The sequence below is a fragment of the Notolabrus celidotus genome, chromosome 12 (assembly GCF_009762535.1).
Source record: "Notolabrus celidotus isolate fNotCel1 chromosome 12, fNotCel1.pri, whole genome shotgun sequence".
Taxonomy (NCBI): domain Eukaryota; kingdom Metazoa; phylum Chordata; class Actinopteri; order Labriformes; family Labridae; genus Notolabrus; species Notolabrus celidotus.
This window is the reverse complement of record NC_048283.1, coordinates 118,096-144,299: the sequence shown is the minus strand read 5'-3', so window position 1 is coordinate 144,299 and position 26,204 is coordinate 118,096. Positions and strand designations below refer to the sequence as shown.

The window sequence follows — 26,204 nt, the reverse complement described above, 5'->3', positions numbered from 1 at the left end:
TCCATACATCCATACATCCAAACATCCAAACATCCATACATCCATACATCCAAACATCCAAACATCCATACATCCATACATCCAAACATCCATACATCCATACATCCATACATCCAAACATCCAAACATCCAAACATCCAAACATCCATACATCCAAACATCCATACATCCATACATCCAAACATCCATACATCCATACATCCAAACATCCATACATCCATACATCCAAACATCCAACATCCAACATCCATACATCCATACATCCATACATCCATACATCCATACATCCAAACATCCATACATCCAAACATCCAACATCCATACATCCATACATCCAAACATCCAAACATCCAAACATCCATACATCCATACATCCAAACATCCATACATCCATACATCCATACATCCATACATCCATACATCCAAACATCCATACATCCAAACATCCAAACATCCATACATCCATACATCCATACATCCAAACATCCATACATCCAAACATCCATACATCCAAACATCCAAACATCCAACATACATCCATACATCCATACATCCAAACATCCATACATCCAAACATCCATACATCCAAACATCCAAACATCCATACATCCATACATCCAACATCCATACATCCATACATCCATACATCCATACATCCATACATCCATACATCCAAACATCCATACATCCATACATCCATACATCCATACATCCAAACATCCATACATCCAAACATCCATACATCCATACATCCATACATCCATACATCCATACATCCAAACATCCATACATCCATACATCCAAACATCCATACATCCATACATCCATACATCCAAACATCCATACATCCATACATCCATACATCCATACATCCAAACATCCATACATCCATACATCCAAACATCCATACATCCAAACATCCATACATCCATACATCCATACATCCATACATCCAAACATCCAAACATCCATACATCCAAACATCCAAACATCCAAACATCCATACATCCATACATCCAAACATCCATACATCCAAACATCCATACATCCATACATCCAAACATCCATACATCCAAACATCCAAACATCCATACATCCATACATCCATACATCCAAACATCCATACATCCAAACATCCATACATCCAAACATCCAAACATCCAAACATCCAAACATCCATACATCCAAACATCCATACATCCAAACATCCATACATCCATACATCCAAACATCCAAACATCCATACATCCATACATCCAAACATCCATACATCCAAACATCCATACATCCATACATCCATACATCCATACATCCAAACATCCAAACATCCATACATCCAAACATCCTCTCTTTAAGCTATTCATTTCAAAGAGCATCTTGCAAACTGCTATTTTTCAAAATGGGTATAACAGGAAGCACTTTAACTTTGAAAAGTAAAGTCCTCTGAGTAACACAAGGTTCAGTTCTCAGACCAATTCCTCTTCCCCCAGGGAACATACCAAGGAGCGTAGAATGGGAATCATCTACCAGTCAGGGTCCGGGAGGCAGACACCCTCTCTACTTTTAAGAGTAGACTTCAAACTTTCCTTTTTGATAAAGCTTATAGTTAGAGCTGGATCAGGCTTGGACCAGGTCTTAGTTATGCTGCTATAGGCTTAGACTGACACACTGGGATCCTGTCTTTCCCTCTCTCTCCTCTCTCTGCCTGTCTCTCACTTTAACTCTTCCTGTCCCATTAAAGTTACTAACCATAGACCTTTCTGGAGTCCCTGAGCTCCCTTGTCTCGTAGGTTCCTCTGGATCTCTGCTGCTGTGGACGTGGTCCAGACTCCAGCTGCTACAACTACTACTATCCGTCTCCCCACTATCATCTCTCTCTCTCTTCATCTCCCTCTATCCCTCTCTCCAACACGGTCTCAGCAGATGTGTGTCTAACATGAGTCTGGTCCTGCTGGAGGTTTCTGCCTGTTAAAGGAAGTTTGTCCTTGCCACTGTAACTTGCTAAATGCTGCAAAGTGCTCTGCTCATGGTGGATTAAGATGAGATCAGACTGAGTCCTGTCTGGAAGAGGGGACTGGATCTGATCCGGTCTTCATGTTGGGTCTTTGTTGATAATAGAACATAGAGGTCGGTCTAGACCTGCCCTGTTTGGAGTCTGAGGAGAATGTTTGTTGTGATTTGGTGCTTTATAAATAAAGATTGATTGATTGCTTGCTGATACAGATTATATCAGTCATACATCACTCCTTAAATATTTGTTCTCAAATGTTTTACATTTACAGTTTTCATTTATCAGACGCTTTGTCCAAATCAATGAAAGTCCAAAGTTGAACAGAGTGTGTAAATCAAACCCAGTGTGTGTGTGTGTGTGTGTGTGTGTGTGTGTGTGTGTGTGTGTGTGTGTGTGTGTGTGTGTGTGTGTGTGTGTGTGTGTCTGTGTGTGTGTCTGTGTGTGTGTGTGTTATATTTTTATAGCCAATGCAACGGTTAACTGCAGTGAAGGGAAACACAAAAAGAAAAGTCAACTCATTAAAAACAGACCCTTCAGAAACCTCCAAGTATCAGTGTGACCGTGTTTTACTGCTTGTTTTCAACCCTTCGCTTCTTGAGCAGGGAAAAAAGTCCCTGCTGCATAAAGCCAGAACACCTCCACGTCCTCCTCAGTTAGACTCTGATGGAGCAGTCTCACCTTGTAGGTTTGACACCTTCCATAAAAGTTAATGCAACACAAAAACAGCAGACCAGTAACTGACGGAGCACCATCACAGGTCCAAGTTAAAGAGACGACTCTGCAGCTCTAAGCTGGATGTCACTGCATGTAGAGAGAGATGGAAATCAAACCCAACACATACATATAATGATGGGTGAATAATAACACTCAACTGAAAGCCAGAAACAAGCTGACATGCAATAAATATTTGAACTAATATAGAGTTCAATCTCAGTGTTCAAATGATAACATCCCAACAAGCTGCAGCAGCATTCACAATAACTCATAAACATCCTTTCACCTCTTTTTCAACAGAGCTTCCCCTTTGGTTTCTAACATCTTAAAATCTTCTTGATGTTTGATTATTGTCTGAAGTGTCATGCATACCTGTGCCCACTACTTCCTCACATCTGCAAAGTGCGTTACAAATCAGCCTGCCCTGCACAAGTCTGTTTCCCATCACTGCACACAAGTTAAGAGACATGCAGGGTCACTTACAGATCTGCTGATGCATCCAAACACAGGTGTCCCACTGACATGCAGAGAGCAGCAGCTTCGATTCTGGAGGATGAAGACAAAGAAGAGGAGGAGGAGGAGGAGGAGGAGGAGGAGGAGAAGGAGGAGGAGGAGGAGGAGGGGAAAGAGGGGTCGGCACTCCCATCACATGTGGAAGTAGTCTTGACCAGTGACAGAAGACCTGCATCAGAGGGATAAGATGGATCATTAATCTCCTGGTGTTTCAGCTGCATTTGTGGAAAGGTTTGTATTTGATAAAAAGAGTTGATATTGAAGAAGAAGAAATGCTCCAGGTGATTCTGGGAGCCTTCTGAAGGGAAGTAATCTAAAGCCAGACTCAAACCTCCCCTCACCTGTAACACACTTACCTCTCAGTTTTTACAGAAGAGATCGATTCATAAACCGTTACTGGTGATGATTTAACCGCGCCTTAACAGACGTGGAGACAATCCTCAAACAAGAGGAGGAGAGAGAGAGAGATCAGTCACATAGATGAAAAATACAGATATGAAATGTTGGTCTACTCTCCTCTGTCAGGACGCTCAGGTGTCATCATTAAATCTTCACCTGCTGCCCCCGTGTCTGCACGCCTCTGTTCAGCTCATGATGTCAGAGACATGATGACAGGGATGGGACTGGAGGACCGGCTCATGATGAGAGTTCCATCCATCAACATCATCTGTCTCTGTGTGGAAGGTCCCTTATCGATGAGCACACCATTGTTGTTACAAAACAATGAAGTCAGGGCCTTACTGTTCCCCTTGTCTGGACCTTGTTAGATCCCTCTCTTGGACCTTGTTGTTCCCCCTGCTTGGACCTTGTTGTTCCCCCTGCTTGGACCTTGTTGTTCCCCTTGCTTGGACCTCGTTTGATCCCTCTCTTGGAACTTGTTTTGCACCTTGCTTGAACCTAGTTTTACGACATGGCCCTGATCCTTACTGATCTAGTCCCCGATAAGATTTTTGGTTGAATACCTTTCCTTATAACAGACTAGGGGAATACAGTCAGCAGCCCGCATCAGGACCAATTAATGGCTCCATGCAGTTTCATGATTAAAGCAAAGTCTCAGTCTGGTTCCACTTTGTTTAGTGATCCTTCAACATCTCAAACTTGCTGTGACAGACCAGAGCCCATGATAACACAATGAAAGACTCTGGGATCTGCAGACCACGTGCTTCAGGTTTCCAGAGAATTTCAGTTGAAAACAGCAAACTGAGTCACTCTGAAAACTGGAACAACCCTTTACACATTGCTGTGCCTAACTGTGTGTGTGTGTGTGTGTGTGTGTGTGTGTGTGTGTGTGTGTGTGTGTGTGTGTGTGTGTGTGTGTGTGTGTGTGTGTGTGTGTGTGGCCTTTTCTCATAATTCATAGATAATTAACTCGTTCATTCAGAAAAAACAGAGCAGCATTGTAAATAACAAAATGTAAGTGTTTTCTTGTTTTAATTCTGTGATTGAAGTCAGAATTTTGACTTTTATCACAGAATAAGAAAAAACTAACACCTTCAAATAAAAAGTTATGCTCATCTGCTCTCCAAACATTTTTTCTCAGTTGCCCTAATCGTCTTCTGTAGATTTTGTGACATTTTTCATTGTTTTACGGTAACATAACTTCTCTCAATTTAATCGTTATTTATATTATTTAATTTATTTATATTCTAATTGGTTTTATTTTTATTTTTAAATTCAGTTAGTGTTATTTCTCTCCTCTACTGTTCCACTCCAGTCCTGTAGGTGGCGGTAATGCGCCTTTAAACTTTTTACCGTCATTCAAATCAAGAAGAAATTATTTATTGAGTAATTATATTATTTATTTATATATTTTTATTATTATTATTATTATTATTATTATTATTATTATTATTATTATTATTATTATTATTATTATTATTATTATTATTACTTGGTTGCTTAATTTCTGTTTATTGTTTGCTTATTTGTTTTCATGTTTGCATGATGTGTTGAATGGAACCTGAAGTTACACTCCGGTGCAGCAGGTGGCGCTATGCACCTTTCTGATTTGGTTGCGATCCGCCTTTAAATCGAGAGAAGAAGAAGAAGAAGAAGAAGAAGAAGAAGAAGAGGAGGAAGTGACGTGTTTCAGTTGAAGTAAACATGTGGGGAGTTCATTAGTTTGACAAACACATCAGGTAAGACTGAAAACCTTCAACTAGAGATTCTAAATAAGAGATATCACAGGAGTATCCCGGATGTAGCTTCCTGCTCCTTCCTGTAAACATTAGCAGACACTGTTAGCATGTAGCTTAGCCGAACCGGCTAACTCAGCTGGTTGTGTTTCCAGTTAATTCAAAACCAACAGATCTAAGAGTCTGATATAAAGTCCCCCTGAAGAGGATCTGGATCTGTGTTAGTCCATGGACCTCTGTGATCCTCTGGAGACTGATCCGTGTGATTCAGAAACGTTATCGCGCCAGTTCTCATTTAAAATCTGAAAGATGAAACCTTCCAGAGTCTCAGAGGGTCTGTGTTCCTCTCAGAGCCTGTCTGAAACATGCTGCTGGATCTTCATGAAGCCCCCATGGATCCGGCACAGATCCAGGACTCGTGTTGTTGATGGTTTTTAAGTGAAGGTTCAGTTTACCTGCAGACCGCCGGAGGAGCACCGCGGGGGGGCGCTGCTGCTCCACAGAGAGGCTCCTCCGTGTGATCATCAGGGGTTTGTTAGGGACCAGCTCTGACTGTCTGGGGTCTGTTAGGGACCAGCTCTGACTGTCAGGGGTCTGTTAGGGACCAGCTCTGACTGTCAGGGGTCTGTTAGGGACCAGCACTGACTGTCAGGGGTCTGTTAGGGACCAGCTCTGACTGTCTGGGGTCTGTTAGGGACCAGCTCTGACTGTCAGGGGTTTGTTAGGGACCAGCTCTGACTGTCAGGGGTCTGTTAGGGACCAGCTCTGACTGTCATTCAGGTTCATCTGTTCTCTCAGGGTCTGAAGTTAAAGTCTGTGAATGGAGTTTGGTTTGAAGGGTTAAATCTTTGTGGGAAAGTTAAACTGTAAATTAATCTGATTCAGATTATTATAACTTCTGATTATTATTCTCTACTGAATCAACCTTTATTTATAAATCACAACAAATGTTCTCCTCAGACTCTTTCCAAACAGAGCAGGTCTAGACCGGACTCTATGTTCTATTATCAACAAAGACCCAACATCAAGACCGGATCAGATCCAGTCCCCTCTCACAGACAGGACTCAGTCTGATCTCATCTGAATCCACCATGAGCAGAGCACTTTGCAGCATTTAGCAAGTTACAGTGGCAAGGACAAACTTCCTTTAACAGGCAGAAACCTCCAGCAGGACCAGACTCATGTTAGACACACATCTGAATCTGAGACCGTGTTGGAGAGAGGGATAGAGGGAGGTGAAGAGAGAGAGAGATGATAGTGGGGAGACGGATAGTAGTAGTTGTAGCAGCTGGAGTCTGGACCACGTCCACAGCAGCAGAGATCCAGAGGAACCTACAAGACAAGGGAGCTCAGGGACTCCAGAAAGGTCTATGGTTAGTAACTTTAATGGGACAGGAAGAGTTAAAGTGAGAGACAGGCAGAGAGAGGAGAGAGAGGGAAAGACAGGATCCCAGTGTGTCAGTCTAAGCCTATAGCAGCAGAACTAAGACCTGGTCCAAGCCTGATCCAGCTCTAACTATAAGCTTTATCAAAAAGGAAAGTTTGAAGCCTACTCTTAAAAGTAGAGAGGGTGTCTGCCTCCCGGACCCTGACTGGGAGATGATTCCAAAGGAGAGGGGCCTGATAACTGAAGGCTCTACCTCCCATACTACTTTTAGAGACTTCAGGTATGATGAGCAGGCCTGCATGTTGGAGCGTAGTGGTCTAGAGGGGGAATAGAGATCTGAAACTCTGAGTGTCTTCCCCTCAGAGACAGTGGGACAGTTTAAATCCCTCAGGTTCATAGATGTCACTAACAACATGTTGACTGAAGAAGAATCCTTTCATGAATTAAATGTGACAGAGGATTGGAGAACAGGATTAAAGCAAAGTCTCAGTCTGGTTCCCCTTTATTTAGTGATCCTTCAACATCTCACACTTAATGTGACAGACTAAAGCCCATGATAACACAATGAAAGACTCTGCAGACCACATGTCAGACTTCCAGAGAAATTCAGTCGAACATTTGAACACATGAGGAACTCGTTTTTACACTTTCAAGATGACATCTGTGTTTTTGGGACATGTCTATTCATTACTGATCCTGTCTGTCTGTCTGCCTGTCTCTCTGCCTGTCTCTCTGCCTGTCTGTCTGTCTGCCTGTCTGTCTGTCTGTCTGTCTGTCTGCCTGTCTGTCTGCCTGTCTGTCTGCCTGCCTGTCTGTCTGTCTGTCTGCCTGTCTCTCTGCCTGTCTGCCTGTCTGTCTGTCTGTCTGTCTGTCTGCCTGTCTGTCTGCCTGCCTGTCTGTCTGTCTGTCTGTCTGCCTGTCTCTCTGCCTGTCTGCCTGTCTGTCTGTCTGTCTGTCTGCCTGTCTGCCTGTCTGTCTGTCTGTGTGCCTGTCTGTCTGTCTGTCTGCCTGTCTGTCTGTCTGCCTGTCTGCCTGTCTGTCTGTCTGTCTGCCTGTCTGTCTGTCTGTCTGCCTGTCTGTCTTTCTGTCTGTCTGCCTGTCTGTCTGTCTGTCTGTCTGTCTGTCTGCCTGTCTGTCTGCCTGTCTGTCTGCCTGTCTGTCTGTCTGTCTCTCTGTCTGTCTGTCTGTCTGTCTCTCTGTCTGTCTGCCTGTCTGTCTCTCTGCCTGTCTCTCTCTCTCTCTCTGTCTGCCTGTCTGTCTGCCTGCCTGTCTGTCTGTCTGTCTGTCTGTCTGCCTGTCTGTCTGCCTGTCTGTCTGCCTGTCTGTCTGCCTGTCTGTCTGCCTGTCTGTCTGTCTCTCTGTCTGTCTGTCTCTCTGTCTCTCTGCCTGTCTGCCTGTCTGTCTGTCTGCCTGTCTGTCTCTCTGCAGATGGAGAACTACAGCAAAGCCCGGACGGAGGAGCAGCCGTCGGTCTGTCCGTTCCCCGGTCTCCCCCCTGACACGCCGGAGGTCCGCGTCAAAGACGGCAGCAAGATCCGAAACCTGCTGCGCTACGCCCTGAGCCGCATGGAGCCCAAACCCCGAGCGGCGGCGGCGGCGGCGGAGAATGAGGAGCGACCCCCGCCTGAGGAGGAGGAGCAGGAAGGAGGAGGAGCCGAGGAGGGTCATCAGGAAACGGCGGCCCGCCCGCTCTGCACACACATTGTCTTCACCGCGAGCGGGAAGGGCGTGTCCAAAGCCATCACGTGTGCAGAGATCGTGAAGCGGCGTGTGAAGGGCCTCCATCAGCTCACCAAGCTGCTGTACGGCACCGCGGTGGAGGTGTGGGAGCCGCTGGAGCCCGACGCCGGACTCGACAGCCTCACCGTCAACAGGAACGTGCCCGCCATCTGGATCCTGCTCTCCAGGGAGGCGCTGGACTCCAGCGAGCCCGGGTACCAGGCCCCGGGCCGCTACGACTTCCTGTGGGCTCAGTCTGTCGGCAAGGAGGAGGGGGCGTTCCCGGGACAGAGAGCGGGACACAAGAGGAAGAAAGGAGGAGGAGGAGGAGAGAGAGGAGAGAGAGGAGAGAGAGGAGAGAGAGGAGAGAGAGGAGGAGGCAGAGGGAGGGGGGCAGGGCGGCCGACCGTTCGCTCCAGAGATCCGGCTAAAGCTCAGACCTGATCCATGTGTAAAGAGGACTGAGGTGTTTCTGTTACAGCATGAGGAGACTTTAAACCTGCAGCAGAGACCGGATCCTCCACTGATTACAGACCTCAGCAGACCAGGAGGGACGAGGTCTCTGAACTGGAGGAGGTCTGGTGTCTGTGTGAACTCTGAGAGCGTCTCAGTTATGGTCTGCAAACACTCAGACTTCAGTCTAATGATGAGGACTAAAACAAGGCTTCAGTAAACATGGGGGTGTTCTGGTCCTCAGACTTTCACCCTGTCTTCAGAAGATGCACCAAATGTTCCCCGGCGCTCCCCCGAGGCTCGGACTCCTTCAGGAGATGTTTGTTTTACTTTTTAAAAGTTCAAGTTGTTTTAAAGTTTGATGATGTCATGAGTTTGAATATTGACCAATCAGTGAAGATCTTCATGAGTTTGAATATTGACCAGTCAGTGAAGATCTTCATGAGTTTGAATATTGACCAGTCAGTAAAGATCTTCATGAGTTTGAATATTGACCAGTCAGTAAAGATCTTCATGAGTTTGAATATTGACCAGTCAGTAAAGATCTTCATGAGTTTGAATATTGATCAGTCAGTAAAGATCTTCATGAGTTTGAATATTGATCAGTCAGTGAAGATCTTCATGAGTTTTACTCCTTTTTTATGAAGTGGTTTTTGGATTGAAGGGGTCCTGATCTAAGATTCAAACTGTGATTATCTCCAGAATGAGGATTTGCTTTTTAAAATCTGTTCAAGTTTTCTGTTTGTGATGCTGAGTTTCAGAATAAATCATCCTCCTAGTTTTGATGTGATCTTCTTCAGGGTCTTTATTTCTTAAACCCAGACTCCAGACTTTGGTTTCTTTTTGCTGTGATGTGGATCTGAGTCTGCAGAGAAGTCTGAAATATGATTTATGAACTTATGGGTATTAAAAATGAAGAGCTGAGTTTACTGTTTGAAGTTTCAGAGTGAAAATGTGTCGACATCCGTCCAAAATAAGACGGAGTAATGACGACCCCGATCCAAAGAGGCTCAGACGCTTCAACATGATGACCGTTAAAGTTTCAATCCAACAGAAAACACAGAAACAGTCGTTTCTATGACGACGTATCACAGCTCGTTTCAATCAGTCGGTCCAGAGACTTGTCTCCTGGTGAACCCAGGAGACCAGGTTCTGGACTCTAAAGGGACATGTTGGTGAACCCAGGAGACCAGGGTCTGGACTCCCAGTCCTGCCTGGATTTCAGTTGCTCAACAGTTCAGGGTCTCCTTTGTCGTGTTTTTAGTTTCCAATGGGGGACAAGTCAGGACTGCAGGCAGACCGATTCAGCACCTGGACCCTTCTACTACAGAGTCATGTCTGTGTTTAATGCAGTGACTTCCACTACAGAGTTATGTCTGTGTTTAATGCAGTGACTTCCACTACAGAGTCATGTCTGTGTTTAATGCAGTGACTTCCACTACAGAGTCATGTCTGTGTTTAATGCAGTGACTTCCACTACAGAGTCATGTCTGTTTATAATGCAGTGACTTCCACTACAGAGTCATGTCTGTTTATAATGCAGTGACTTCCACTACAGAGTCATGTCTGTGTTTAATGCAGTGACTTCCACTACAGAGTCATGTCTGTGTTTAATGCAGTGACTTCCACTACAGAGTCATGTCTGTTTATAATGCAGTGACTTCCACTACAGAGTCATGTCTGTTTATAATGCAGTGACTTCCACTACAGAGTCCTGTCTGTGTTTAATGCAGTGACTTCCACTACAGAGTCATGTCTGTTTATAATGCAGTGACTTCCACTACAGAGTCATGTCTGTGTTTAATGCAGTGACTTCCACTACAGAGTCCTGTCTGTGTTTAATGCAGTGACTTCCACTACAGAGTCCTGTCTGTGTTTAATGACCTGTGAGCTGATAACCAGCCGGGTGGTCCCTCTCCTCTTTAGAGCGGAGGACACAGGGTCCAGGATTTCCAAGAAGAATGTTTTGATCCATCAGACCACAGGACAGGTTTCCCCTCAGTCCTTCTTAAAGGGGCTCAGGTCCAGGGTCCAGGTTTGTATTGATGCTCCTCCTGTGGGCGTGTCAGAGAGCAGTGTGCTCTGAGGATCTGGGTAACATCTTGAGTCCGTGTTGATCCTTTTAGCTCCTCAGTGGGCCTCCCCCGGGCTTACAGGATTAGAGTTTCCCTGCAGGAGGATCAGAGTAGAGCATCTGTCTGAGAGGAAAAGTTGCAGCAGGAGAAGTGGAGCATGGAGCGGCGTGGTCGGGTGGAGGCGTTCGGGCTGCTGGTCTGCTTTCTGCTGCTGGACCCGGGTCTGGCTCAGGTCAGACACCCCCTCCCCGTGCTGTGGATGATGCCGGTCAGCTCGAGGTCCGGGGGGGAGAACCTGACCGCCGCTGTGGCGCCTGCTGTCAGACTGGCTCTACAGGACCTGCAGAGACAACCACCACCCCTCGGGAACTACGAGATCCAGCTCCAGCTGCTGGACTCACAGGTCGGTGTCAGACATTAGAACCACATCGATCAGATCCGTCTCTGAATACCGGGAACAGTTTAGTTTAGTCCGGAGGTGAAAGCCGGTCCTGATGGAGCCGCTCTCAGGATCAGAACCTCTCATGTTTCAGCAGCAGACTCAGAGAGGAGAGACTGACGCACCTTTATCTCTGATCCCTCTTTATCACACTGACACAGATCCAAGACAGACTTCTGTTCCTCAAACCTGGATCAGGATCAGTCAGCAGAGAGCTGCTGGAACTCTCCCGGTCCATGTGCTCGGTCACTCTGTACCTCAGAGAGAACAGAGAGCAGGGAAAGTTTGATCTCATGGAAGTAGAACCTGGACTCCAGAGAGTCCGGACCCTGTGGACACATTTATAAAACTGAGTTTGATGGTTTCATTTAAATCTGCTTCTTGTGAACAGAGCGGAGACGACGTGTCAGACGCTGAAGCTGAAACATGTTTCAGTGTTATCAGAGGAATATGCTCATAGTTAATTTGACCTCATCAGAGGTTGGCTCTGATTGGACGATGACGGGTTTAAATCACATGACCGTGTGTCTCAGGTTTTTAATTTAAAGTTGGTGTTTATTAGAAAACACAAACTTTCAATACAGGTCCCATATTCAAACAAGTTATAAAATAATGATACTACCAAAAATAATACTACTAATCAAAAAAATAATTATAATATATATATATATACTTAGATAAAAACATATATATATATATGTGTATATATATATATATATATATATATACATATATATATATATATATATATATATATAATATATATTTATATATATATATATATATATATATAAATATAATAGAAATAATAATTATAATATATATATTTACATCTCAGAGTTATAAAGTAATGATACTAATAATAATAATAATAATAATAAAATACATATATATACTTTGAAAAAAACATATATGTACAAAATAAAAATAATAAAATATTAATAATAAATAAATAGGTCAAATATTCAAACCCTTTTTGTGTTTTAAAAAGTTATAAAATAGTATTACTAATAATAAAATAATAAAATATATATATATACTTAAATAAAGACATATATATATATATATATATATATTATATATATATATATATATATATATATATATATATATATATATATAATTAAATAACAATAATAAAAATGATAGTAATAAATTAATAATAAATAAATAGATCATTTCAAACACTTTATTTTAACAAAGTAGTCAAAAAATTATAATAATGAAAATTAAATAAATATATTATTCATATACAGAATATATAAACTTAATTGATTAAGTAAATATAATCAAAAGTAAAATAACAATAATAAAATGCTAATAATAAATAAATAGGTCAAATGTTCAAACATGTTTTTGTGTGTTTTAACATTTATAAAAATAATAATAATGAAAATAAATAACCATGATGCAGAAACACAGATGTGCTGATGTGTGTGTGTAAATTGTTGTACTGCTCCTTTATCTGCTCTCTGGTCTGAAGCCGCCCTCCTCTCAGTGTGTCCCTCTTGTGTCTGCAGTGTGACGCTCCTAAATCCCTCAAAGCTCTGTTCGACGCTCTGTGGGCGGGGCCAAAGTTCCTCCTGCTGTTTGGAGGGGTGTGTCCAGCGGTGACATCACTCATCGCTCGCTCTCTGCCCGCTCTGAACCTGGTGCAGGTACGCCTCCGCCCCCCTCAGGCTCATTGATGTGTTCAGAGTAAAGCAGGCTGACTCTCCAGATGTTTCCTGTCCTGTGACGTCTCAGGTGTCCTTCGCCGCCTCGTCCCCCAGTCTGTACAACAGGAAGTGGTACGGGAACCTGTTCAGCATGGTGCCGTCAGACCGGGCTCTGAACCAGGCCACCCTCAAACTGCTGCAGCGCTACAGGTGGAGCAGGGTCGGTCTGATCACACAGGAGGGACCCAGACTCTCAGAGGTCAGGCAGAGCTCTCAGCTCTAACCCACGTCTCTGTACCTTTAACCTCTGTCTTACATCACCTCTCTGTGTGTGTGTGTGTGTGTGTGTGTGTGTGTGTGTGTGTGTGTGTGTGTGTGTGTGTGTGTGTGTGTGTGTGTGTGTGTGTGTGTGTGTGTGTGTGTGTGTGTGTGTGTGTGTGTGTTGTGTGTGTGTGAGCAGATGAAGAAGGATCTGATGAGGCAGCTGCTGAAGGCCGAGGTGCAGGTGGTCTCCTCACAGAGTCTCTCTGCAGACGTCTGCAGCAGCCTGAGGAGGCTGAAGGTACGGAGAGCAGAAACACAGCAGGAGTGATGTCATGATGAGAGCTCAGGATCTGAACTCAGAGTGTATGTGATGTCATGATGAGAGCTCAGGATCTGAACTCAGAGTGTATATGATGTCATGATGAGAGCTCAGGATCTGAACTCAGAGTGTATGTGATGTCATGATGAGAGCTCAGGATCTGAACTCAGAGTGTATGTGATGTCATGATGAGAGCTCAGGATCTGAACTCAGAGTGTATGTGATGTCATGATGAGAGCTCAGGATCTGAACTCAGAGTGTATATGATGTCATGATGAGAGCTCAGGATCTGAACTCAGAGTGTATGTGATGTCATGATGAGAGCTCAGGATCTGAACTCAGAGTGTATATGATGTCATGATGAGAGCTCAGGATCTGAACTCAGAGTGTATGTGATGTCATGATGAGAGCTCAGGATCTGAACTCAGAGTGTATATGATGTCATGATGAGAGCTCAGGATCTGAACTCAGAGTGTATATGATGTCATGATGAGAGCTCAGGATCTGAACTCAGAGTGTATATGATGTCATGATGAGAGCTCAGGATCTGAACTCAGAGTGTATGTGATGTCATGATGAGAGCTCAGGATCTGAACTCAGAGTGTATGTGATGTCATGATGAGAGCTCAGGATCTGAACTCAGAGTGTATATGATGTCATGATGAGAGCTCAGGATCTGAACTCAGAGTGTATGTGATGTCATGATGAGAGCTCAGGATCTGAACTCAGAGTGTATATGATGTCATGATGAGAGCTCAGGATCTGAACTCAGAGTGTATATGATGTCATGATGAGAGCTCAGGATCTGAACTCAGAGTGTATATGATGTCATGATGAGAGCTCAGGATCTGAACTCAGAGTGTATATGATGTCATGATGAGAGCTCAGGATCTGAACTCAGAGTGTATGTGATGTCATGATGAGAGCTCAGGATCTGAACTCAGAGTGTATGTGATGTCATGATGAGAGCTCAGGATCTGAACTCAGAGTGTATGTGATGTCATGATGAGAGCTCAGGATCTGAACTCAGAGTGTATATGATGTCATGATGAGAGCTCAGGATCTGAACTCAGAGTGTATGTGATGTCATGATGAGAGCTCAGGATCTGAACTCAGAGTGTATATGATGTCATGATGAGAGCTCAGGATCTGAACTCAGAGTGTATGTGATGTCATGATGAGAGCTCAGGATCTGAACTCAGAGTGTATATGATGTCATGATGAGAGCTCAGGATCTGAACTCAGAGTGTATATGATGTCATGATGAGAGCTCAGGATCTGAACTCAGAGTGTATATGATGTCATGATGAGAGCTCAGGATCTGAACTCAGAGTGTATATGATGTCATGATGAGAGCTCAGGATCTGAACTCAGAGTGTATGTGATGTCATGATGAGAGCTCAGGATCTGAACTCAGAGTGTATGTGATGTCATGATGAGAGCTCAGGATCTGAACTCAGAGTGTATGTGATGTCATGATGAGAGCTCAGGATCTGAACTCAGAGTGTATGTGATGTCATGATGAGAGCTCAGGATCTGAACTCAGAGTGTATGTGATGTCATGATGAGAGCTCAGGATCTGAGAGTGAATCTTATTTCATGTTTGCAGGAGAGCGATGTGCGGATCATCATCGGACTCTTTGAGGAGGACTCGGTCTCGGAGCTCTTCTGCTGTGTAAGTTCTCCATGTGGACTTCAGTTTGTGGAGACCTGTATGTGGAGTTACCTGGTTAATGTGCTTAAACAGTGTAGATATGCCTCCAGGACTCTCTGATCCCTGTCTCAGTTTAACAGATCACTGTCAGAGCCGTCAGCAGTGATGCCTCTCTCTCTCTCCCAGGCCTACAGACTGAACCTGTTTGGACCTCGGTACCAGTGGTTGGTGTTGGATGGGGGCTCAGGGGGCTGGAGGCTGGGCTGGCAGGTTTCTGGATGTGCAGTGGAGAGCCTGCTGACGGCTGCAGACGGATCCATCAGACTGCAGACCCGAGGCCTCGGCAACCCCAACACAGTCGGACTCTCCGGACGGGTCAGAACACTTCACACGCTCTCTGACAGACCGGGCCGCGTGGTGACACACATCTCACCAGGGTCAGGATGTAACACTGCCTCCTGCTGTGTCCCCCACAGACCCCTCAGGACTACCGAGACTCCTACCTGAGGGAGCTGGCCCAGGAGGGGTCAAAGGTCAGCTCCCTCCACAGCTTCGCTTACGACGCGGCGTGGGCGTCGGCCAGAGCTCTGAGTCAGGTGATGGAGGCGGTGAAGAACAGAGAGAGGTACAGCGTGCAGAGGAACGTCAGCGTCAGCCCAGAGGAGGTTCACAAGATGCTGCTGGAGGCCGTGAAGACCACCACCTTCGAGGGAGTCACTGTGAGGAGTGCTGCACACACACACACACACACACACACACACACACACACACACACACACACACACACACACACACACACACACACACACACACACCCTCTGTAGTCTAAATGCGTCTGCTGTCTTCAGGGTCCAGTGTCCTTCAGAAACGGGGAGAGGATGACGTCCATCGAGCTGATCCAGCTTCAAGGTGATTTGACGTCTTCACGTCCTGCTGAGGGGACACTGGGTTCATGTTCTCATTATGTTTGTGTGTGTGTGTGTGTGTGTGTGTGTGTGTGTGTGTGTGTGTGTGTGTGTGTGTGTGTGTGTGTGTGTGTGTGTGTGCAGGCATCAGCGGCGTGTCCGTCGGAGAGTTCAGTACCTCCACCCAGCAGCTGCGAGTCATGAACCACCTGCTGAAGTTCAAAGGTCAGGCGGTGAGCTTTAAAACCCTCTGACCTCAGATCAGTCAGGATTCAGTTTTAAAGGTTTCTTTGTGTGTGTCACTCTGCAGGTCCAGGACCCACCAGAGACCAGACTCTGGTCCTGGAGCAGTGGCAGCATGTCAGCTTCCTCCTGTACGGCGTTGTGTCGTCAGCCGCAGCCGTGACCATCGTCATCGCTCTGACGGCGCTCTGCTTCACCTGCTGCAGCCGGAAACTCAGGTCCAGCTCAGGGACCTCCTCAGGGTCACCAAACAGTCCGGATCAAAGGTTCATGTGATGAGTGGAGACCCTCCTCATGACCTCTCTCTCTCTCTCTCTCTCTCTCTCTCTCTCTCTCTCTCTCTGTCTCTCTCTCTCTCTCTCTCTCTCTCTCTCTCTCTCTCTCTCTCTCTCTCTCTCTCTCTCTCTCTCTCTCTCTCTCTCTCTCTCTCTGCAGGACCCTCAGGTGCAGCGGAGGGTCCCGGGACGAGCTGCTCCTGCTCGGCATCCTGCTCTCCTCCTCCTCAGTCCTGGTCTCCGGTCTGGATGAAGCCCTGCTGTCGGACCAGACGTACCAGATCCTGTGCTCTGTGAGTCCATGCCTAGAGACGGGACATGTGTCTAAGTCCATGTACTGTAGATATTCTTCACTGGATCATCCTGTGAGGAACCCTTTGAGTCATGGTGGGTTCATGTGGTCCTGCAGGTCCGTCTGTGGACCCTCTGCGTGGGTCACACTTTGGTCTTCGCTGTGCTGTTCACCAAAGCTTGGAGGGTTTACTCTCTCTGGACCACCAAACACACGGTAAGCTCAAACCGTCTCTTCCTCCTCCTCCTCCTCCATCAGAGTCGCGTTTATTAACCCCTCGTTGTCCGTCTGTCTCTGTGCAGCCCACTCGTCTGCAGCAGACCGGCATCGTGGTGTTCTGGCTCTTCCTGCTGGATGTGTTTGTTTTGGTCTCCTGGCAAATCCTGGACCCCCTCAGACGGGTGGTGCTGCAGCAGAGCTTACAGGTAAGAATCAGAATCAGATCCAGAATCAGTTTATTGGCCAGGTATGCTTGAACACACAAGGATTTTGACTTTGGTAAACTGTGCTCTCTTTGTACAAGAATACAAATAAAAATATAATAATAATAAAAATAAAAATATAATAATAATACAAATAAAAATAAAAATATAATAATAATACAAATAAAAATATAATAATAATAAAAATAAAAATATAATAATAATAAAAATAAAAATAAAATAATAATAAAAATAAAAATAAAATAATAATACAAATAAAAATATAATAATAATAAAAATAAAAATAAAATAATAATAAAAATAAAAATAAAATAATAATAAAAATAAAAATAAAATAATAATACAAATAAAAATATAATAATAATAAAAATAAAAATAAAATAATAATACAAATAAAAATAAAATAATAATAAAAATAAAAAAAATAATAATAAAAATAAAAAAAATAATAAAAAAAATAAAAATATAATAATAATAAAAATAAAAATATAATAATAATAAAAATAAAAATAAAAATATAATAATAATAAAAATAAAAATAAAATAAAAATATAATAATAATAAAAATAAAAATAAAATAATAATATAATAATAATAAAAATAAAAATATAATAATAATTAAAAATAAAATTAAAATAATAATAAAAATAAAAATAAAATAATAATAAAAATAAAAATAAAATAATAATAAAAATAAAAATATAATAAAAATAAAAATAAAAATATAATAATAATAAAAATAAAAATATAATAATAATAAAAATAAAAATATAATAATAATAAAAATAAAAATATAATAATAATTAAAAATAAAAATAAAATAATAATAAAAATAAAAATAAAATAATAATAAAAATAAAAATAAATAATAATAAAAATAAAATATAATAAAATAAAAATATAATAATTATAAAAATAAAAATAAAAATATAATAATAATAAAAATAAAATAATAATAAAAATAAAAATAAAATAATAATAAAAATAAAAATATAATAATAATAAAAATAAAATAAAATAATAATAAAAATAAAAATAAAATAATAATAAAAATAAAAATAAAATAATAATAATAATAAAAATAAAATAACATCAACTATAAACACAAAGAACAGCAACAGGCTTGACTGATATGTACAGGCTGAAATAATATGATAGTGCAGTGGTGAGTAGCAGAGGTAGGTTTTACATTATAATAATAGAAGTTAAATAATAAAATCAATAGAAATATTGAATTCTGCTTGGAGAATTGTTGCATTGTATATCTACATGTATATTTACAGAGAGTATTGATCCAACAGGTCTGACACTGTTCTGGTTTAGTGTTCATCAGAGTGACAGCCTGGGGGAAGAAGCTGTTCTCATGGGGGGTTGTTTTGGCGCTCAGTGATCTGTAGCGCCTCCCAGGGGGGAGGAGTTTGAAGAATTTGTGTCCAGGGTGTGAGGGGTCAGCGGTGATGCTACCTGCCCGTTTCCTGGCCCGGGACCGGTACAAGTCCTGGATGGGGGGCAGGTGGACACCGATGATAAGGATAAGGGGATTAGCTCACAGGGGTCTGAGGAGGGGGGAGGCAGGAGGATGAAAAGGAGTCTTTGGATTTCAAACAAAAATCAACAACAAACCAAGAAAATCAAGAAAAACAAACTTCCTGTTTCTGTGAAAAGAAAGCTCTAATCCTAGTGGACACACGCAGGAGTGAGAACGTCAGGCTTCAGCTGCTTCCACGTCCTCTTCGTTTCTCCTCCTCTTCTTGTTTTTAAAGCTGCCACAGACAGGAAGTCATGATGTGTTCAAGTTCAGAGGAAGGTTCAAACTAACTCTTCTTCTTCTTTCAGAGTAACTCCTCGGATCAGGACGTCGTCGTCCAGCTCTTCTCTGAGCGCTGCGGCTGCATCAACATGGACCTGTGGCTCACCGCTGTGTACGGATACAAAGGCCCCCTGCTGGTCAGAACCAGAACTACACACCCTGATCACACCTGTTCATTCAGTCTAATATTACTCTGCTGTTTGTTGTAAAGTCTGAAGATGTATTTCTGGAGGTTGTAATCTCATATTTAAATGTGCACGGTTTGAACCGTGGACACCAGGACACGAAGGGTTAAAATGAAAGGTCTATGTTTCAGGGTCTGGGATGTTTCGTGGCGTGGAGCATCAGATCTGTGCAGGTGGATCACCCTGCAGTCGGCAGCAAACAGCTGACTCTCAGCATGTTCGCTGTGACCGTGTTCAGCGTCTCCGGAGTGACAGGATCCCTGCTGACCTCCCACAATCCTCCTGTTCAGTTCTGTGTGATCAGCAGCCTCGTCCTCTGCTGCAACATCTTCACGCTGAGCTGCGTGTTCGGGCCGAAGGTCAGCGAGACCAGACGTCATGTAGAGAGGTCACAGGATGGAGAGAGAGCTGCGTGTCACTGTGTCTGTGTTCATGTCTCTGCAGGTTGTGTACGTGTGTCTGCACAGCGGCGAGCTGCAGCCGCCGTCAGACCAAGAAGAAGAAGAAGAAGAAGAAGAAGAAGAAGAAGAAGAAGAAGAAGAAGAAGTAGAAGAGGAGCAGAGGAGGAGGAGGAGGATGAACCAGACGCTGAAGAGTCTGACCGAGCAGGTGAGGACAGAATCATCACCTGACACGCCTCAGGTCATTTCATTTATCTGCAGATAAAAACAACAAAGAGCAGAGAAGTAAGAACATGAGAGTGAGAGGTAGAGCGGCTTCCTCCAGAGCAGGGGTTCCCAAAGTGTGGGCCGGGACCCCCTGGAGGGTCGTGAGACACAAATGGAGGGTCGTGAGACACAAGTTATATTAAGATAGTACATCTTATCCATTATAGTAAAAAATATCAATAAAAACAGAATCTAACCTTGAGATAAAACCTGGAAATCTAAAGTGTAATGAGTTTTCTTTCTTTCTTTGTTTCCAGATGAATCCTCAGTTTAGAGTTAGTGAACAGTTAATGATCTAAAGCATCAGGAGCAGCAGGTTCATCCATAACACACAGGAAACACAGACACATGCTCATATAGGGAGGGTCACTTTCTGCAGACCAGCTAAATGAAGACACATTAAATCACTCTGAGGGACAGGGGGGGGGTCGAGAGTCTTTGGAACCTTTATTTTGGGGGTCGAGAGTCTTTGGAACCTTTATTTTGGGGGTCGAGAGTCTTTGGAACCTTTGTTTTGGGGGTTGCAGGCTGAATAGTTTGGGACCCCCTGCTCCAGAGTAAAGGATGTAGGTACGGTCAGACCAAGAAGGTTGTTCGTTGTGTTTGTGCTCTGAAGAACATACTTGTGTTTGTCTGCAGCTGGATCTACAGATAGAAACCATCACCATGCAGCTCTGTGAAGACCAGTCAGCTGATTCTGACCTGAAGTCTCACAACACGACAACGAGAGGACAAAACAACGGTGAACAAAGATATGAATCACACTCTGCAAGGTGTAGTTATCCTAGCTTAGCATGGGGAACTGTTAGCCTGAGGGAATCCAGGGCATAAAGGGGTCTACGAGGTCAGCAGGTATTTCTATATGATGACATGAAGGTCGCTCTGGAGTCATGTCAGGTTAAAAACATGTAACCCTGACTCCTCTGTAACCCCCCCCCCCCCGTCCTCTAACTGCTGTTTCCTGTCAGCAGGTGAGGTCCGGTCCGTGGTGTCGGCTCTGATCTGTTCTGAGGACACAAACTCAGAGAGGAAACCTCCGAGTCCGGACGACATCAACTCTCCTGAACAGTGAGTCCAACATGAACACACTGAAAGAACCAGACTCAGTCCGTCTGTCCAAAAGAGTCTCATCTATCATCTAAACATGGATCAATAAATACACTCTGACCCTCCTCATGCTTCGGCTGTGTTCGGTTAGCTGCAGTGAAGGCTTTAAGGGGTGCATGTTTGGGGGTGTGGCCTCTTTGAGCGTCTCCTCAGCTCTGAGCTTCACCTCAGGGCCGTGTCTGTGTTCCTGGTGTTTATTGAGCTGCAGAGGATTGGACAGGGTGCCAGTTTTGGATCATATTGGGGATATGGTGTTCACACATACACTCAGGAGCCTGGTTAATCCTGTCCCTGTACACATGATCCACACTTGTATCTGTAGACATCAGCAGAGGTTACTCAAAGAGAATCGCTCCGGTCAGCCCGTCTTTCACTCTAACACGGGACTACCACCGGATCCTTGTCCGGTCCGTCTCCGATCCGCTGCAGTCCGTCTCCTTGCGCTCTCGTCCGTCCACGGAACAGGACCTCCGGACAGCTGGAGTCATGTGATCCAGGTTTCCCCTTCTGTAATCCCTGAATCAAGGATTCTCCTCCTCCTCCTCTCCTCATCCATGTTGTCTTTCTGGTCCTCTGAACCTCTCCTCATCCATGTTGTCTTTCTGGTCCCCTGAACCTCTCCTCATCCATGTTGTCTTTCTGGTCCTCTGAACCTCTCCTCATCCATGTTGTCTTTCTGGTCCCCTGAACCTCTCCTCATCCATGTTGTCTTTCTGGTCCTCTGAACCTCTCCTCATCCATGTTGTCTTTCTGGTCCCCTGAACCTCTCCTCATCCATGTTGTCTTTCTGGTCCCCTGAACCTCTCCTCATCCATGTTGTCTTTCTGGTCCCCTGAACCTCTCCTCATCCATGTTGTCTTTCTGGTCCTCTGAACCTCTCCTCATCCATGTTGTCTTTCTGGTCCCCTGAACCTCTCCTCATCCATGTTGTCTTTCTGGTCCTCCTCCTCTCCTCATCCATGTTGTCTTTCTGGTCCTCTGAACCTCTCCTCATCCATGTTGTCTTTCTGGTCCTCTGAACCTCTCCTCATCCATGTTGTCTTTCTGGTCCTCTGAACCTCTCCTCATCCATGTTGTCTTTCTGGTCCTCTGAACCTCTCCTCATCCATGTTGTCTTTCTGGTCCCCTGAACCTCTCCTCATCCATGTTGTCTTTCTGGTCCCCTGAACCTCTCCTCATCCATGTTGTCTTTCTGGTCCCCTGAACCTCTCCTCATCCATGTTGTCTTTCTGGTCCTCTGAACCTCTCCTCATCCATGTTGTCTTTCTGGTCCCCTGAACCTCTCCTCATCCATGTTGTCTTCCTGGTCCTCTGAACCTCTCCTCATCCATGTTGTCTTTCTGGTCCCCTGAACCTCTCCTCATCCATGTTGTCTTTCTGGTCCTCTGAAAACCTCTGACCTGTTGACTCCAGGCCTGGCTCCGCTCATCATGACTTTGGTTTGTTGTTGTAGTGAAATACGATCTGGTGATAACACAGAGTGTTTTATTCTGAAAATTAACCGCCTGACTTCCTGTCCTGCTCCATCTGCTCTGTTGAGATTGATGCGTCGTGCTCCGGCATCCGGCACAAATAGAAGTCTTGTGTATCTGATCCGGAGGACTCAGACCTGCCGGACTGGACTCTCTAAAGGAGCGGATCCAGTGGAAGTTAACACATTGACTAGAATAGAAACGGATCAGATCCGGAGCTGAGGTGGATCAGAGACGGGTCTGGTTGAATTTGGACGTTAGAAGGAAGATTGAGTTCTTCCAGCTGAACACCGACGATGCGTTCACATCCTCATGGACTCCATCTTCAAACTATAAAGTCTGTACTTCCTGTTTTAATCTCCATCCTGTGTTTTTCTGTCAGCGTGCGGCGCCGTCTCTCCGTCCAGCTGCCCATCCTCCATCACTCCTACATGCCCGTCATCGGGGGGGTCAGCGCCAGCAGCTCCAGCCTGTTCGGCAGCCGGGAGGCCTTCGTCCACCACGACCTGCTGATCCCCACATGAACACCTTTTTATTGACTTTACTGACGAACACATTTTCATTCCTAATCACCGGGACATAAACCCAAACATGAGACTATTCAGATCTAAACTTCCTCACAAAAACACGCCAGAAATACATGACAGAAAAACTGTGTGACTGTGTTTGTGTCAGAGTGGAGAGCTCCAGGTGTGTGACTGTGTTTGTATCAGAGTGGAGAGCTCCAGGTGTGTGACTGTGTTTGTGTCAGAGTGGAGAGCTCCAGGTGTGTGACTGTGTTTCTATCAGAGTGGAGAGCTCCAGGTGTGTGACTGTGTTTCTATCAGAGTGGAGAGCTCCAGGTGTGTGACTGTGTTTGTGTCAGAGTGGAGAGCTCCAGGTGTGTGACTGTGTTTGGGTCAGAGTGGAGAGCTCCAGGTGTGTGACTGTGTTTCTATCAGAGTGGAGAGCTCCAGGTGTGTGACTGTGTTTGTGTCAGAGTGGAGAGCTCCAGGTGTGTGACTGTGTTTGTGTCAGAGTGGAGAGCTCCAGGTGTGTGACTGTGTTTGTGTCAGAGTGGAGAGCTCCAGGTGTGTGACTGTGTTTGTGTCAGAGTGGAGAGCTCCAGGTGTGTGACTGTGTTCCTATCAGAGTGGAGAGCTCCAGGTGTGTGACTGTGTTTGTGTCAGAGTGGAGAGCTCCAGGTGTGTGACTGTGTTTGTGTCAGAGTGGAGAGCTCCAGGTGTGTGACTGTGTTTGTGTCAGAGTGGAGAGCTCCAGGTGTGTGACTGTGTTTGTGTCAGAGTGGAGAGCTCCAGGTGTGTGACTGTGTTTGTGTCAGAGTGGAGAGCTCCAGGTGTGTGACTGTGTTTGTGTCAGAGTGGAGAGCTCCAGGTGTGTGACTGTGTTTCTATCAGAGTGGAGAGCTCCAGGTGTGTGACTGTGTTTGTGTCAGAGTGGAGAGCTCCAGGTGTGTGACTGTGTTTGTGTCAGAGTGGAGAGCTCCAGGTGTGTGACTGTGTTTGTGTCAGAGTGGAGAGCTCCAGGTGTGTGACTGTGTTTGTGTCAGAGTGGAGAGCTCCAGGTGTGTGACTGTGTTTGTGTCAGAGTGGAGAGCTCCAGGTGTGTGACTGTGTTTGTGTCAGAGTGGAGAGCTCCAGGTGTGTGACTGTGTTTGTGTCAGAGTGGAGAGCTCCAGGTGTGTGACTGTGTTTGTGTCAGAGTGGAGAGCTCCAGGTGTGTGACTGTGTTTGTGTCAGAGTGGAGAGCTCCAGGTGTGTGACTGTGTTTGTGTCAGAGTGGAGAGCTCCAGGTGTGTGACTGTGTTTGTGTCAGAGTGGAGAGCTCCAGGTGTGTGACTGTGTTTGTGTCAGAGTGGAGAGCTCCAGGTGTGTGACTGTGTTTGTGTCAGAGTGGAGAGCTCCAGGTGTGTGACTGTGTTTGTGTCAGAGTGGAGAGCTCCAGGTGTGTGACTGTGTTTCTATCAGAGTGGAGAGCTCCAGGTGTGTGACTGTGTTTGTGTCAGAGTGGAGAGCTCCAGGTGTGTGACTGTGTTTGTGTCAGAGCTCCAGGTGTGTGACTGTGTTTCTGTCAGAGTGGAGAGCTCCAGGTGTGTGACTGTGTTTCTATCAGAGTGGAGAGCTCCAGGTGTGTGACTGTGTTTCTATCAGAGTGGAGAGCTCCAGGTGTGTGACTGTGTTTCTATCAGAGTGGAGAGCTCCAGGTGTGTGACTGTGTTTGTGTCAGAGTGGAGAGCTCCAGGTGTGTGACTGTGTTTGTGTCAGAGTGGAGAGCTCCAGGTGTGTGACTGTGTTTGTGTCAGAGTGGAGAGCTCCAGGTGTGTGACTGTGTTTGTGTCAGAGTGGAGAGCTCCAGGTGTGTGACTGTGTTTGTGTCAGAGTGGAGAGCTCCAGGTGTGTGACTGTGTTTGTGTCAGAGTGGAGAGCTCCAGGTGTGTGACTGTGTTTCTATCAGAGTGGAGAGCTCCAGGTGTGTGACTGTGTTTGTGTCAGAGTGGAGAGCTCCAGGTGTGTGACTGTGTTTGTGTCAGAGTGGAGAGCTCCAGGTGTGTGACTGTGTTTGTGTCAGAGTGGAGAGCTCCAGGTGTGTGACTGTGTTTGTGTCAGAGTGGAGAGCTCCAGGTGTGTGACTGTGTTTCTATCAGAGTGGAGAGCTCCAGGTGTGTGACTGTGTTTGTGTCAGAGTGGAGAGCTCCAGGTGTGTGACTGTGTTTCTATCAGAGTGGAGAGCTCCAGGTGTGTGACTGTGTTTGTGTCAGAGTGGAGAGCTCCAGGTGTGTGACTGTGTTTGTGTCAGAGTGGAGAGCTCCAGGTGTGTGACTGTGTTTAGTGTTTAAAGTGTGAACTCCATGTGAGAGGATGGAGACGCCTTCTGCCCCCTCACAGCAGTGAAGATGAATCCAGCAGTGATCTGACCTCAGACTCATCTTCAGTTTGATCCGTCCTTCACATGAAGCTGAGTGTGTCCCAGCACTCAGCTGACTCTCCTCCTTTTATACAGAGAATCTGACAGTCTGTGGTTTTATATGCTGTGAAGAAGGATGCCAGTTGTGGACTTGATTTGTAATAAAAATAAGATTCATAAACATGAAATGGAGAATCTTTCAAACACGCTGAGTTCCATTAAAGTGTTTTATAATCTGCTGAACGTCTCTGAGTGATTCCTGAGCTGAAGTCAAACTGAACAATCTGGAGGACGTGTGAAGAGACGCTGCCGGGTCGTCTGTCTGCTCTTCTGCTATTACAAAATCCTGGTAAACACGACCTTTGACCCTCAGAGGATCACAGACAGACAAACAGAAACACTCTGAACAAACAGAGCCGGTCTAGACCGGACTCTATGTTCTATTATTAACAAAGACCCAACATCAAGACCGGATCAGATCCAGTCCCCTCTTCCAGACAGGACTCAGTCTGATCTCATCTTAACCCACCATGAGCAGAGACCTTTGCAGCATTTAGCA

At 44.8% G+C, this 26,204-nt stretch overlaps 3 protein-coding genes across 3 annotated transcripts in view; 2 read left to right on the top strand and 1 right to left on the bottom strand.

The window, feature by feature from the left end:
* col6a4a (collagen, type VI, alpha 4a) overlaps positions 1 to 3,307 on the bottom strand; it is a 30,411-nt gene extending 27,104 nt beyond the window's left edge. Inside the window, exon 1 of the mRNA XM_034697354.1 lies at positions 3,209 to 3,307. Coding sequence (XP_034553245.1) covers positions 3,209 to 3,249 — 41 coding nt within the window. The 5' untranslated portion in view covers positions 3,250 to 3,307. The remainder of the gene's footprint in view (positions 1 to 3,208) is intronic.
* A 1,952-nt stretch (positions 3,308 to 5,259) lies between these two features.
* Positions 5,260 to 9,717, top strand: rpp25l (ribonuclease P/MRP 25 subunit-like). Its single transcript, XM_034698371.1, has 2 exons — positions 5,260 to 5,376; positions 8,189 to 9,717. The coding sequence occupies exon 2, from the start codon at positions 8,189 to 8,191 to the stop codon at positions 8,921 to 8,923; it is 735 nt and encodes a 244-aa protein (XP_034554262.1). The 5' UTR covers positions 5,260 to 5,376; the 3' UTR covers positions 8,924 to 9,717.
* Positions 9,718 to 11,164: 1,447 nt separating this feature from the next.
* LOC117823206 (gamma-aminobutyric acid type B receptor subunit 2-like) lies at positions 11,165 to 23,455 on the top strand. The gene is made up of 19 exons (XM_034698306.1): positions 11,165 to 11,410; positions 12,967 to 13,104; positions 13,193 to 13,363; positions 13,565 to 13,666; positions 15,297 to 15,362; positions 15,528 to 15,716; positions 15,818 to 16,060; positions 16,190 to 16,250; positions 16,391 to 16,471; positions 16,557 to 16,707; positions 16,925 to 17,057; positions 17,174 to 17,272; positions 17,359 to 17,481; positions 19,336 to 19,446; positions 19,626 to 19,853; positions 19,939 to 20,103; positions 20,802 to 20,904; positions 21,134 to 21,230; positions 23,124 to 23,455. The coding sequence occupies exons 1-19, from the start codon at positions 11,165 to 11,167 to the stop codon at positions 23,263 to 23,265; spliced, it is 2,649 nt and encodes an 882-aa protein (XP_034554197.1). The 3' UTR covers positions 23,266 to 23,455.
* Positions 23,456 to 26,204: the final 2,749 nt, after the last annotated feature.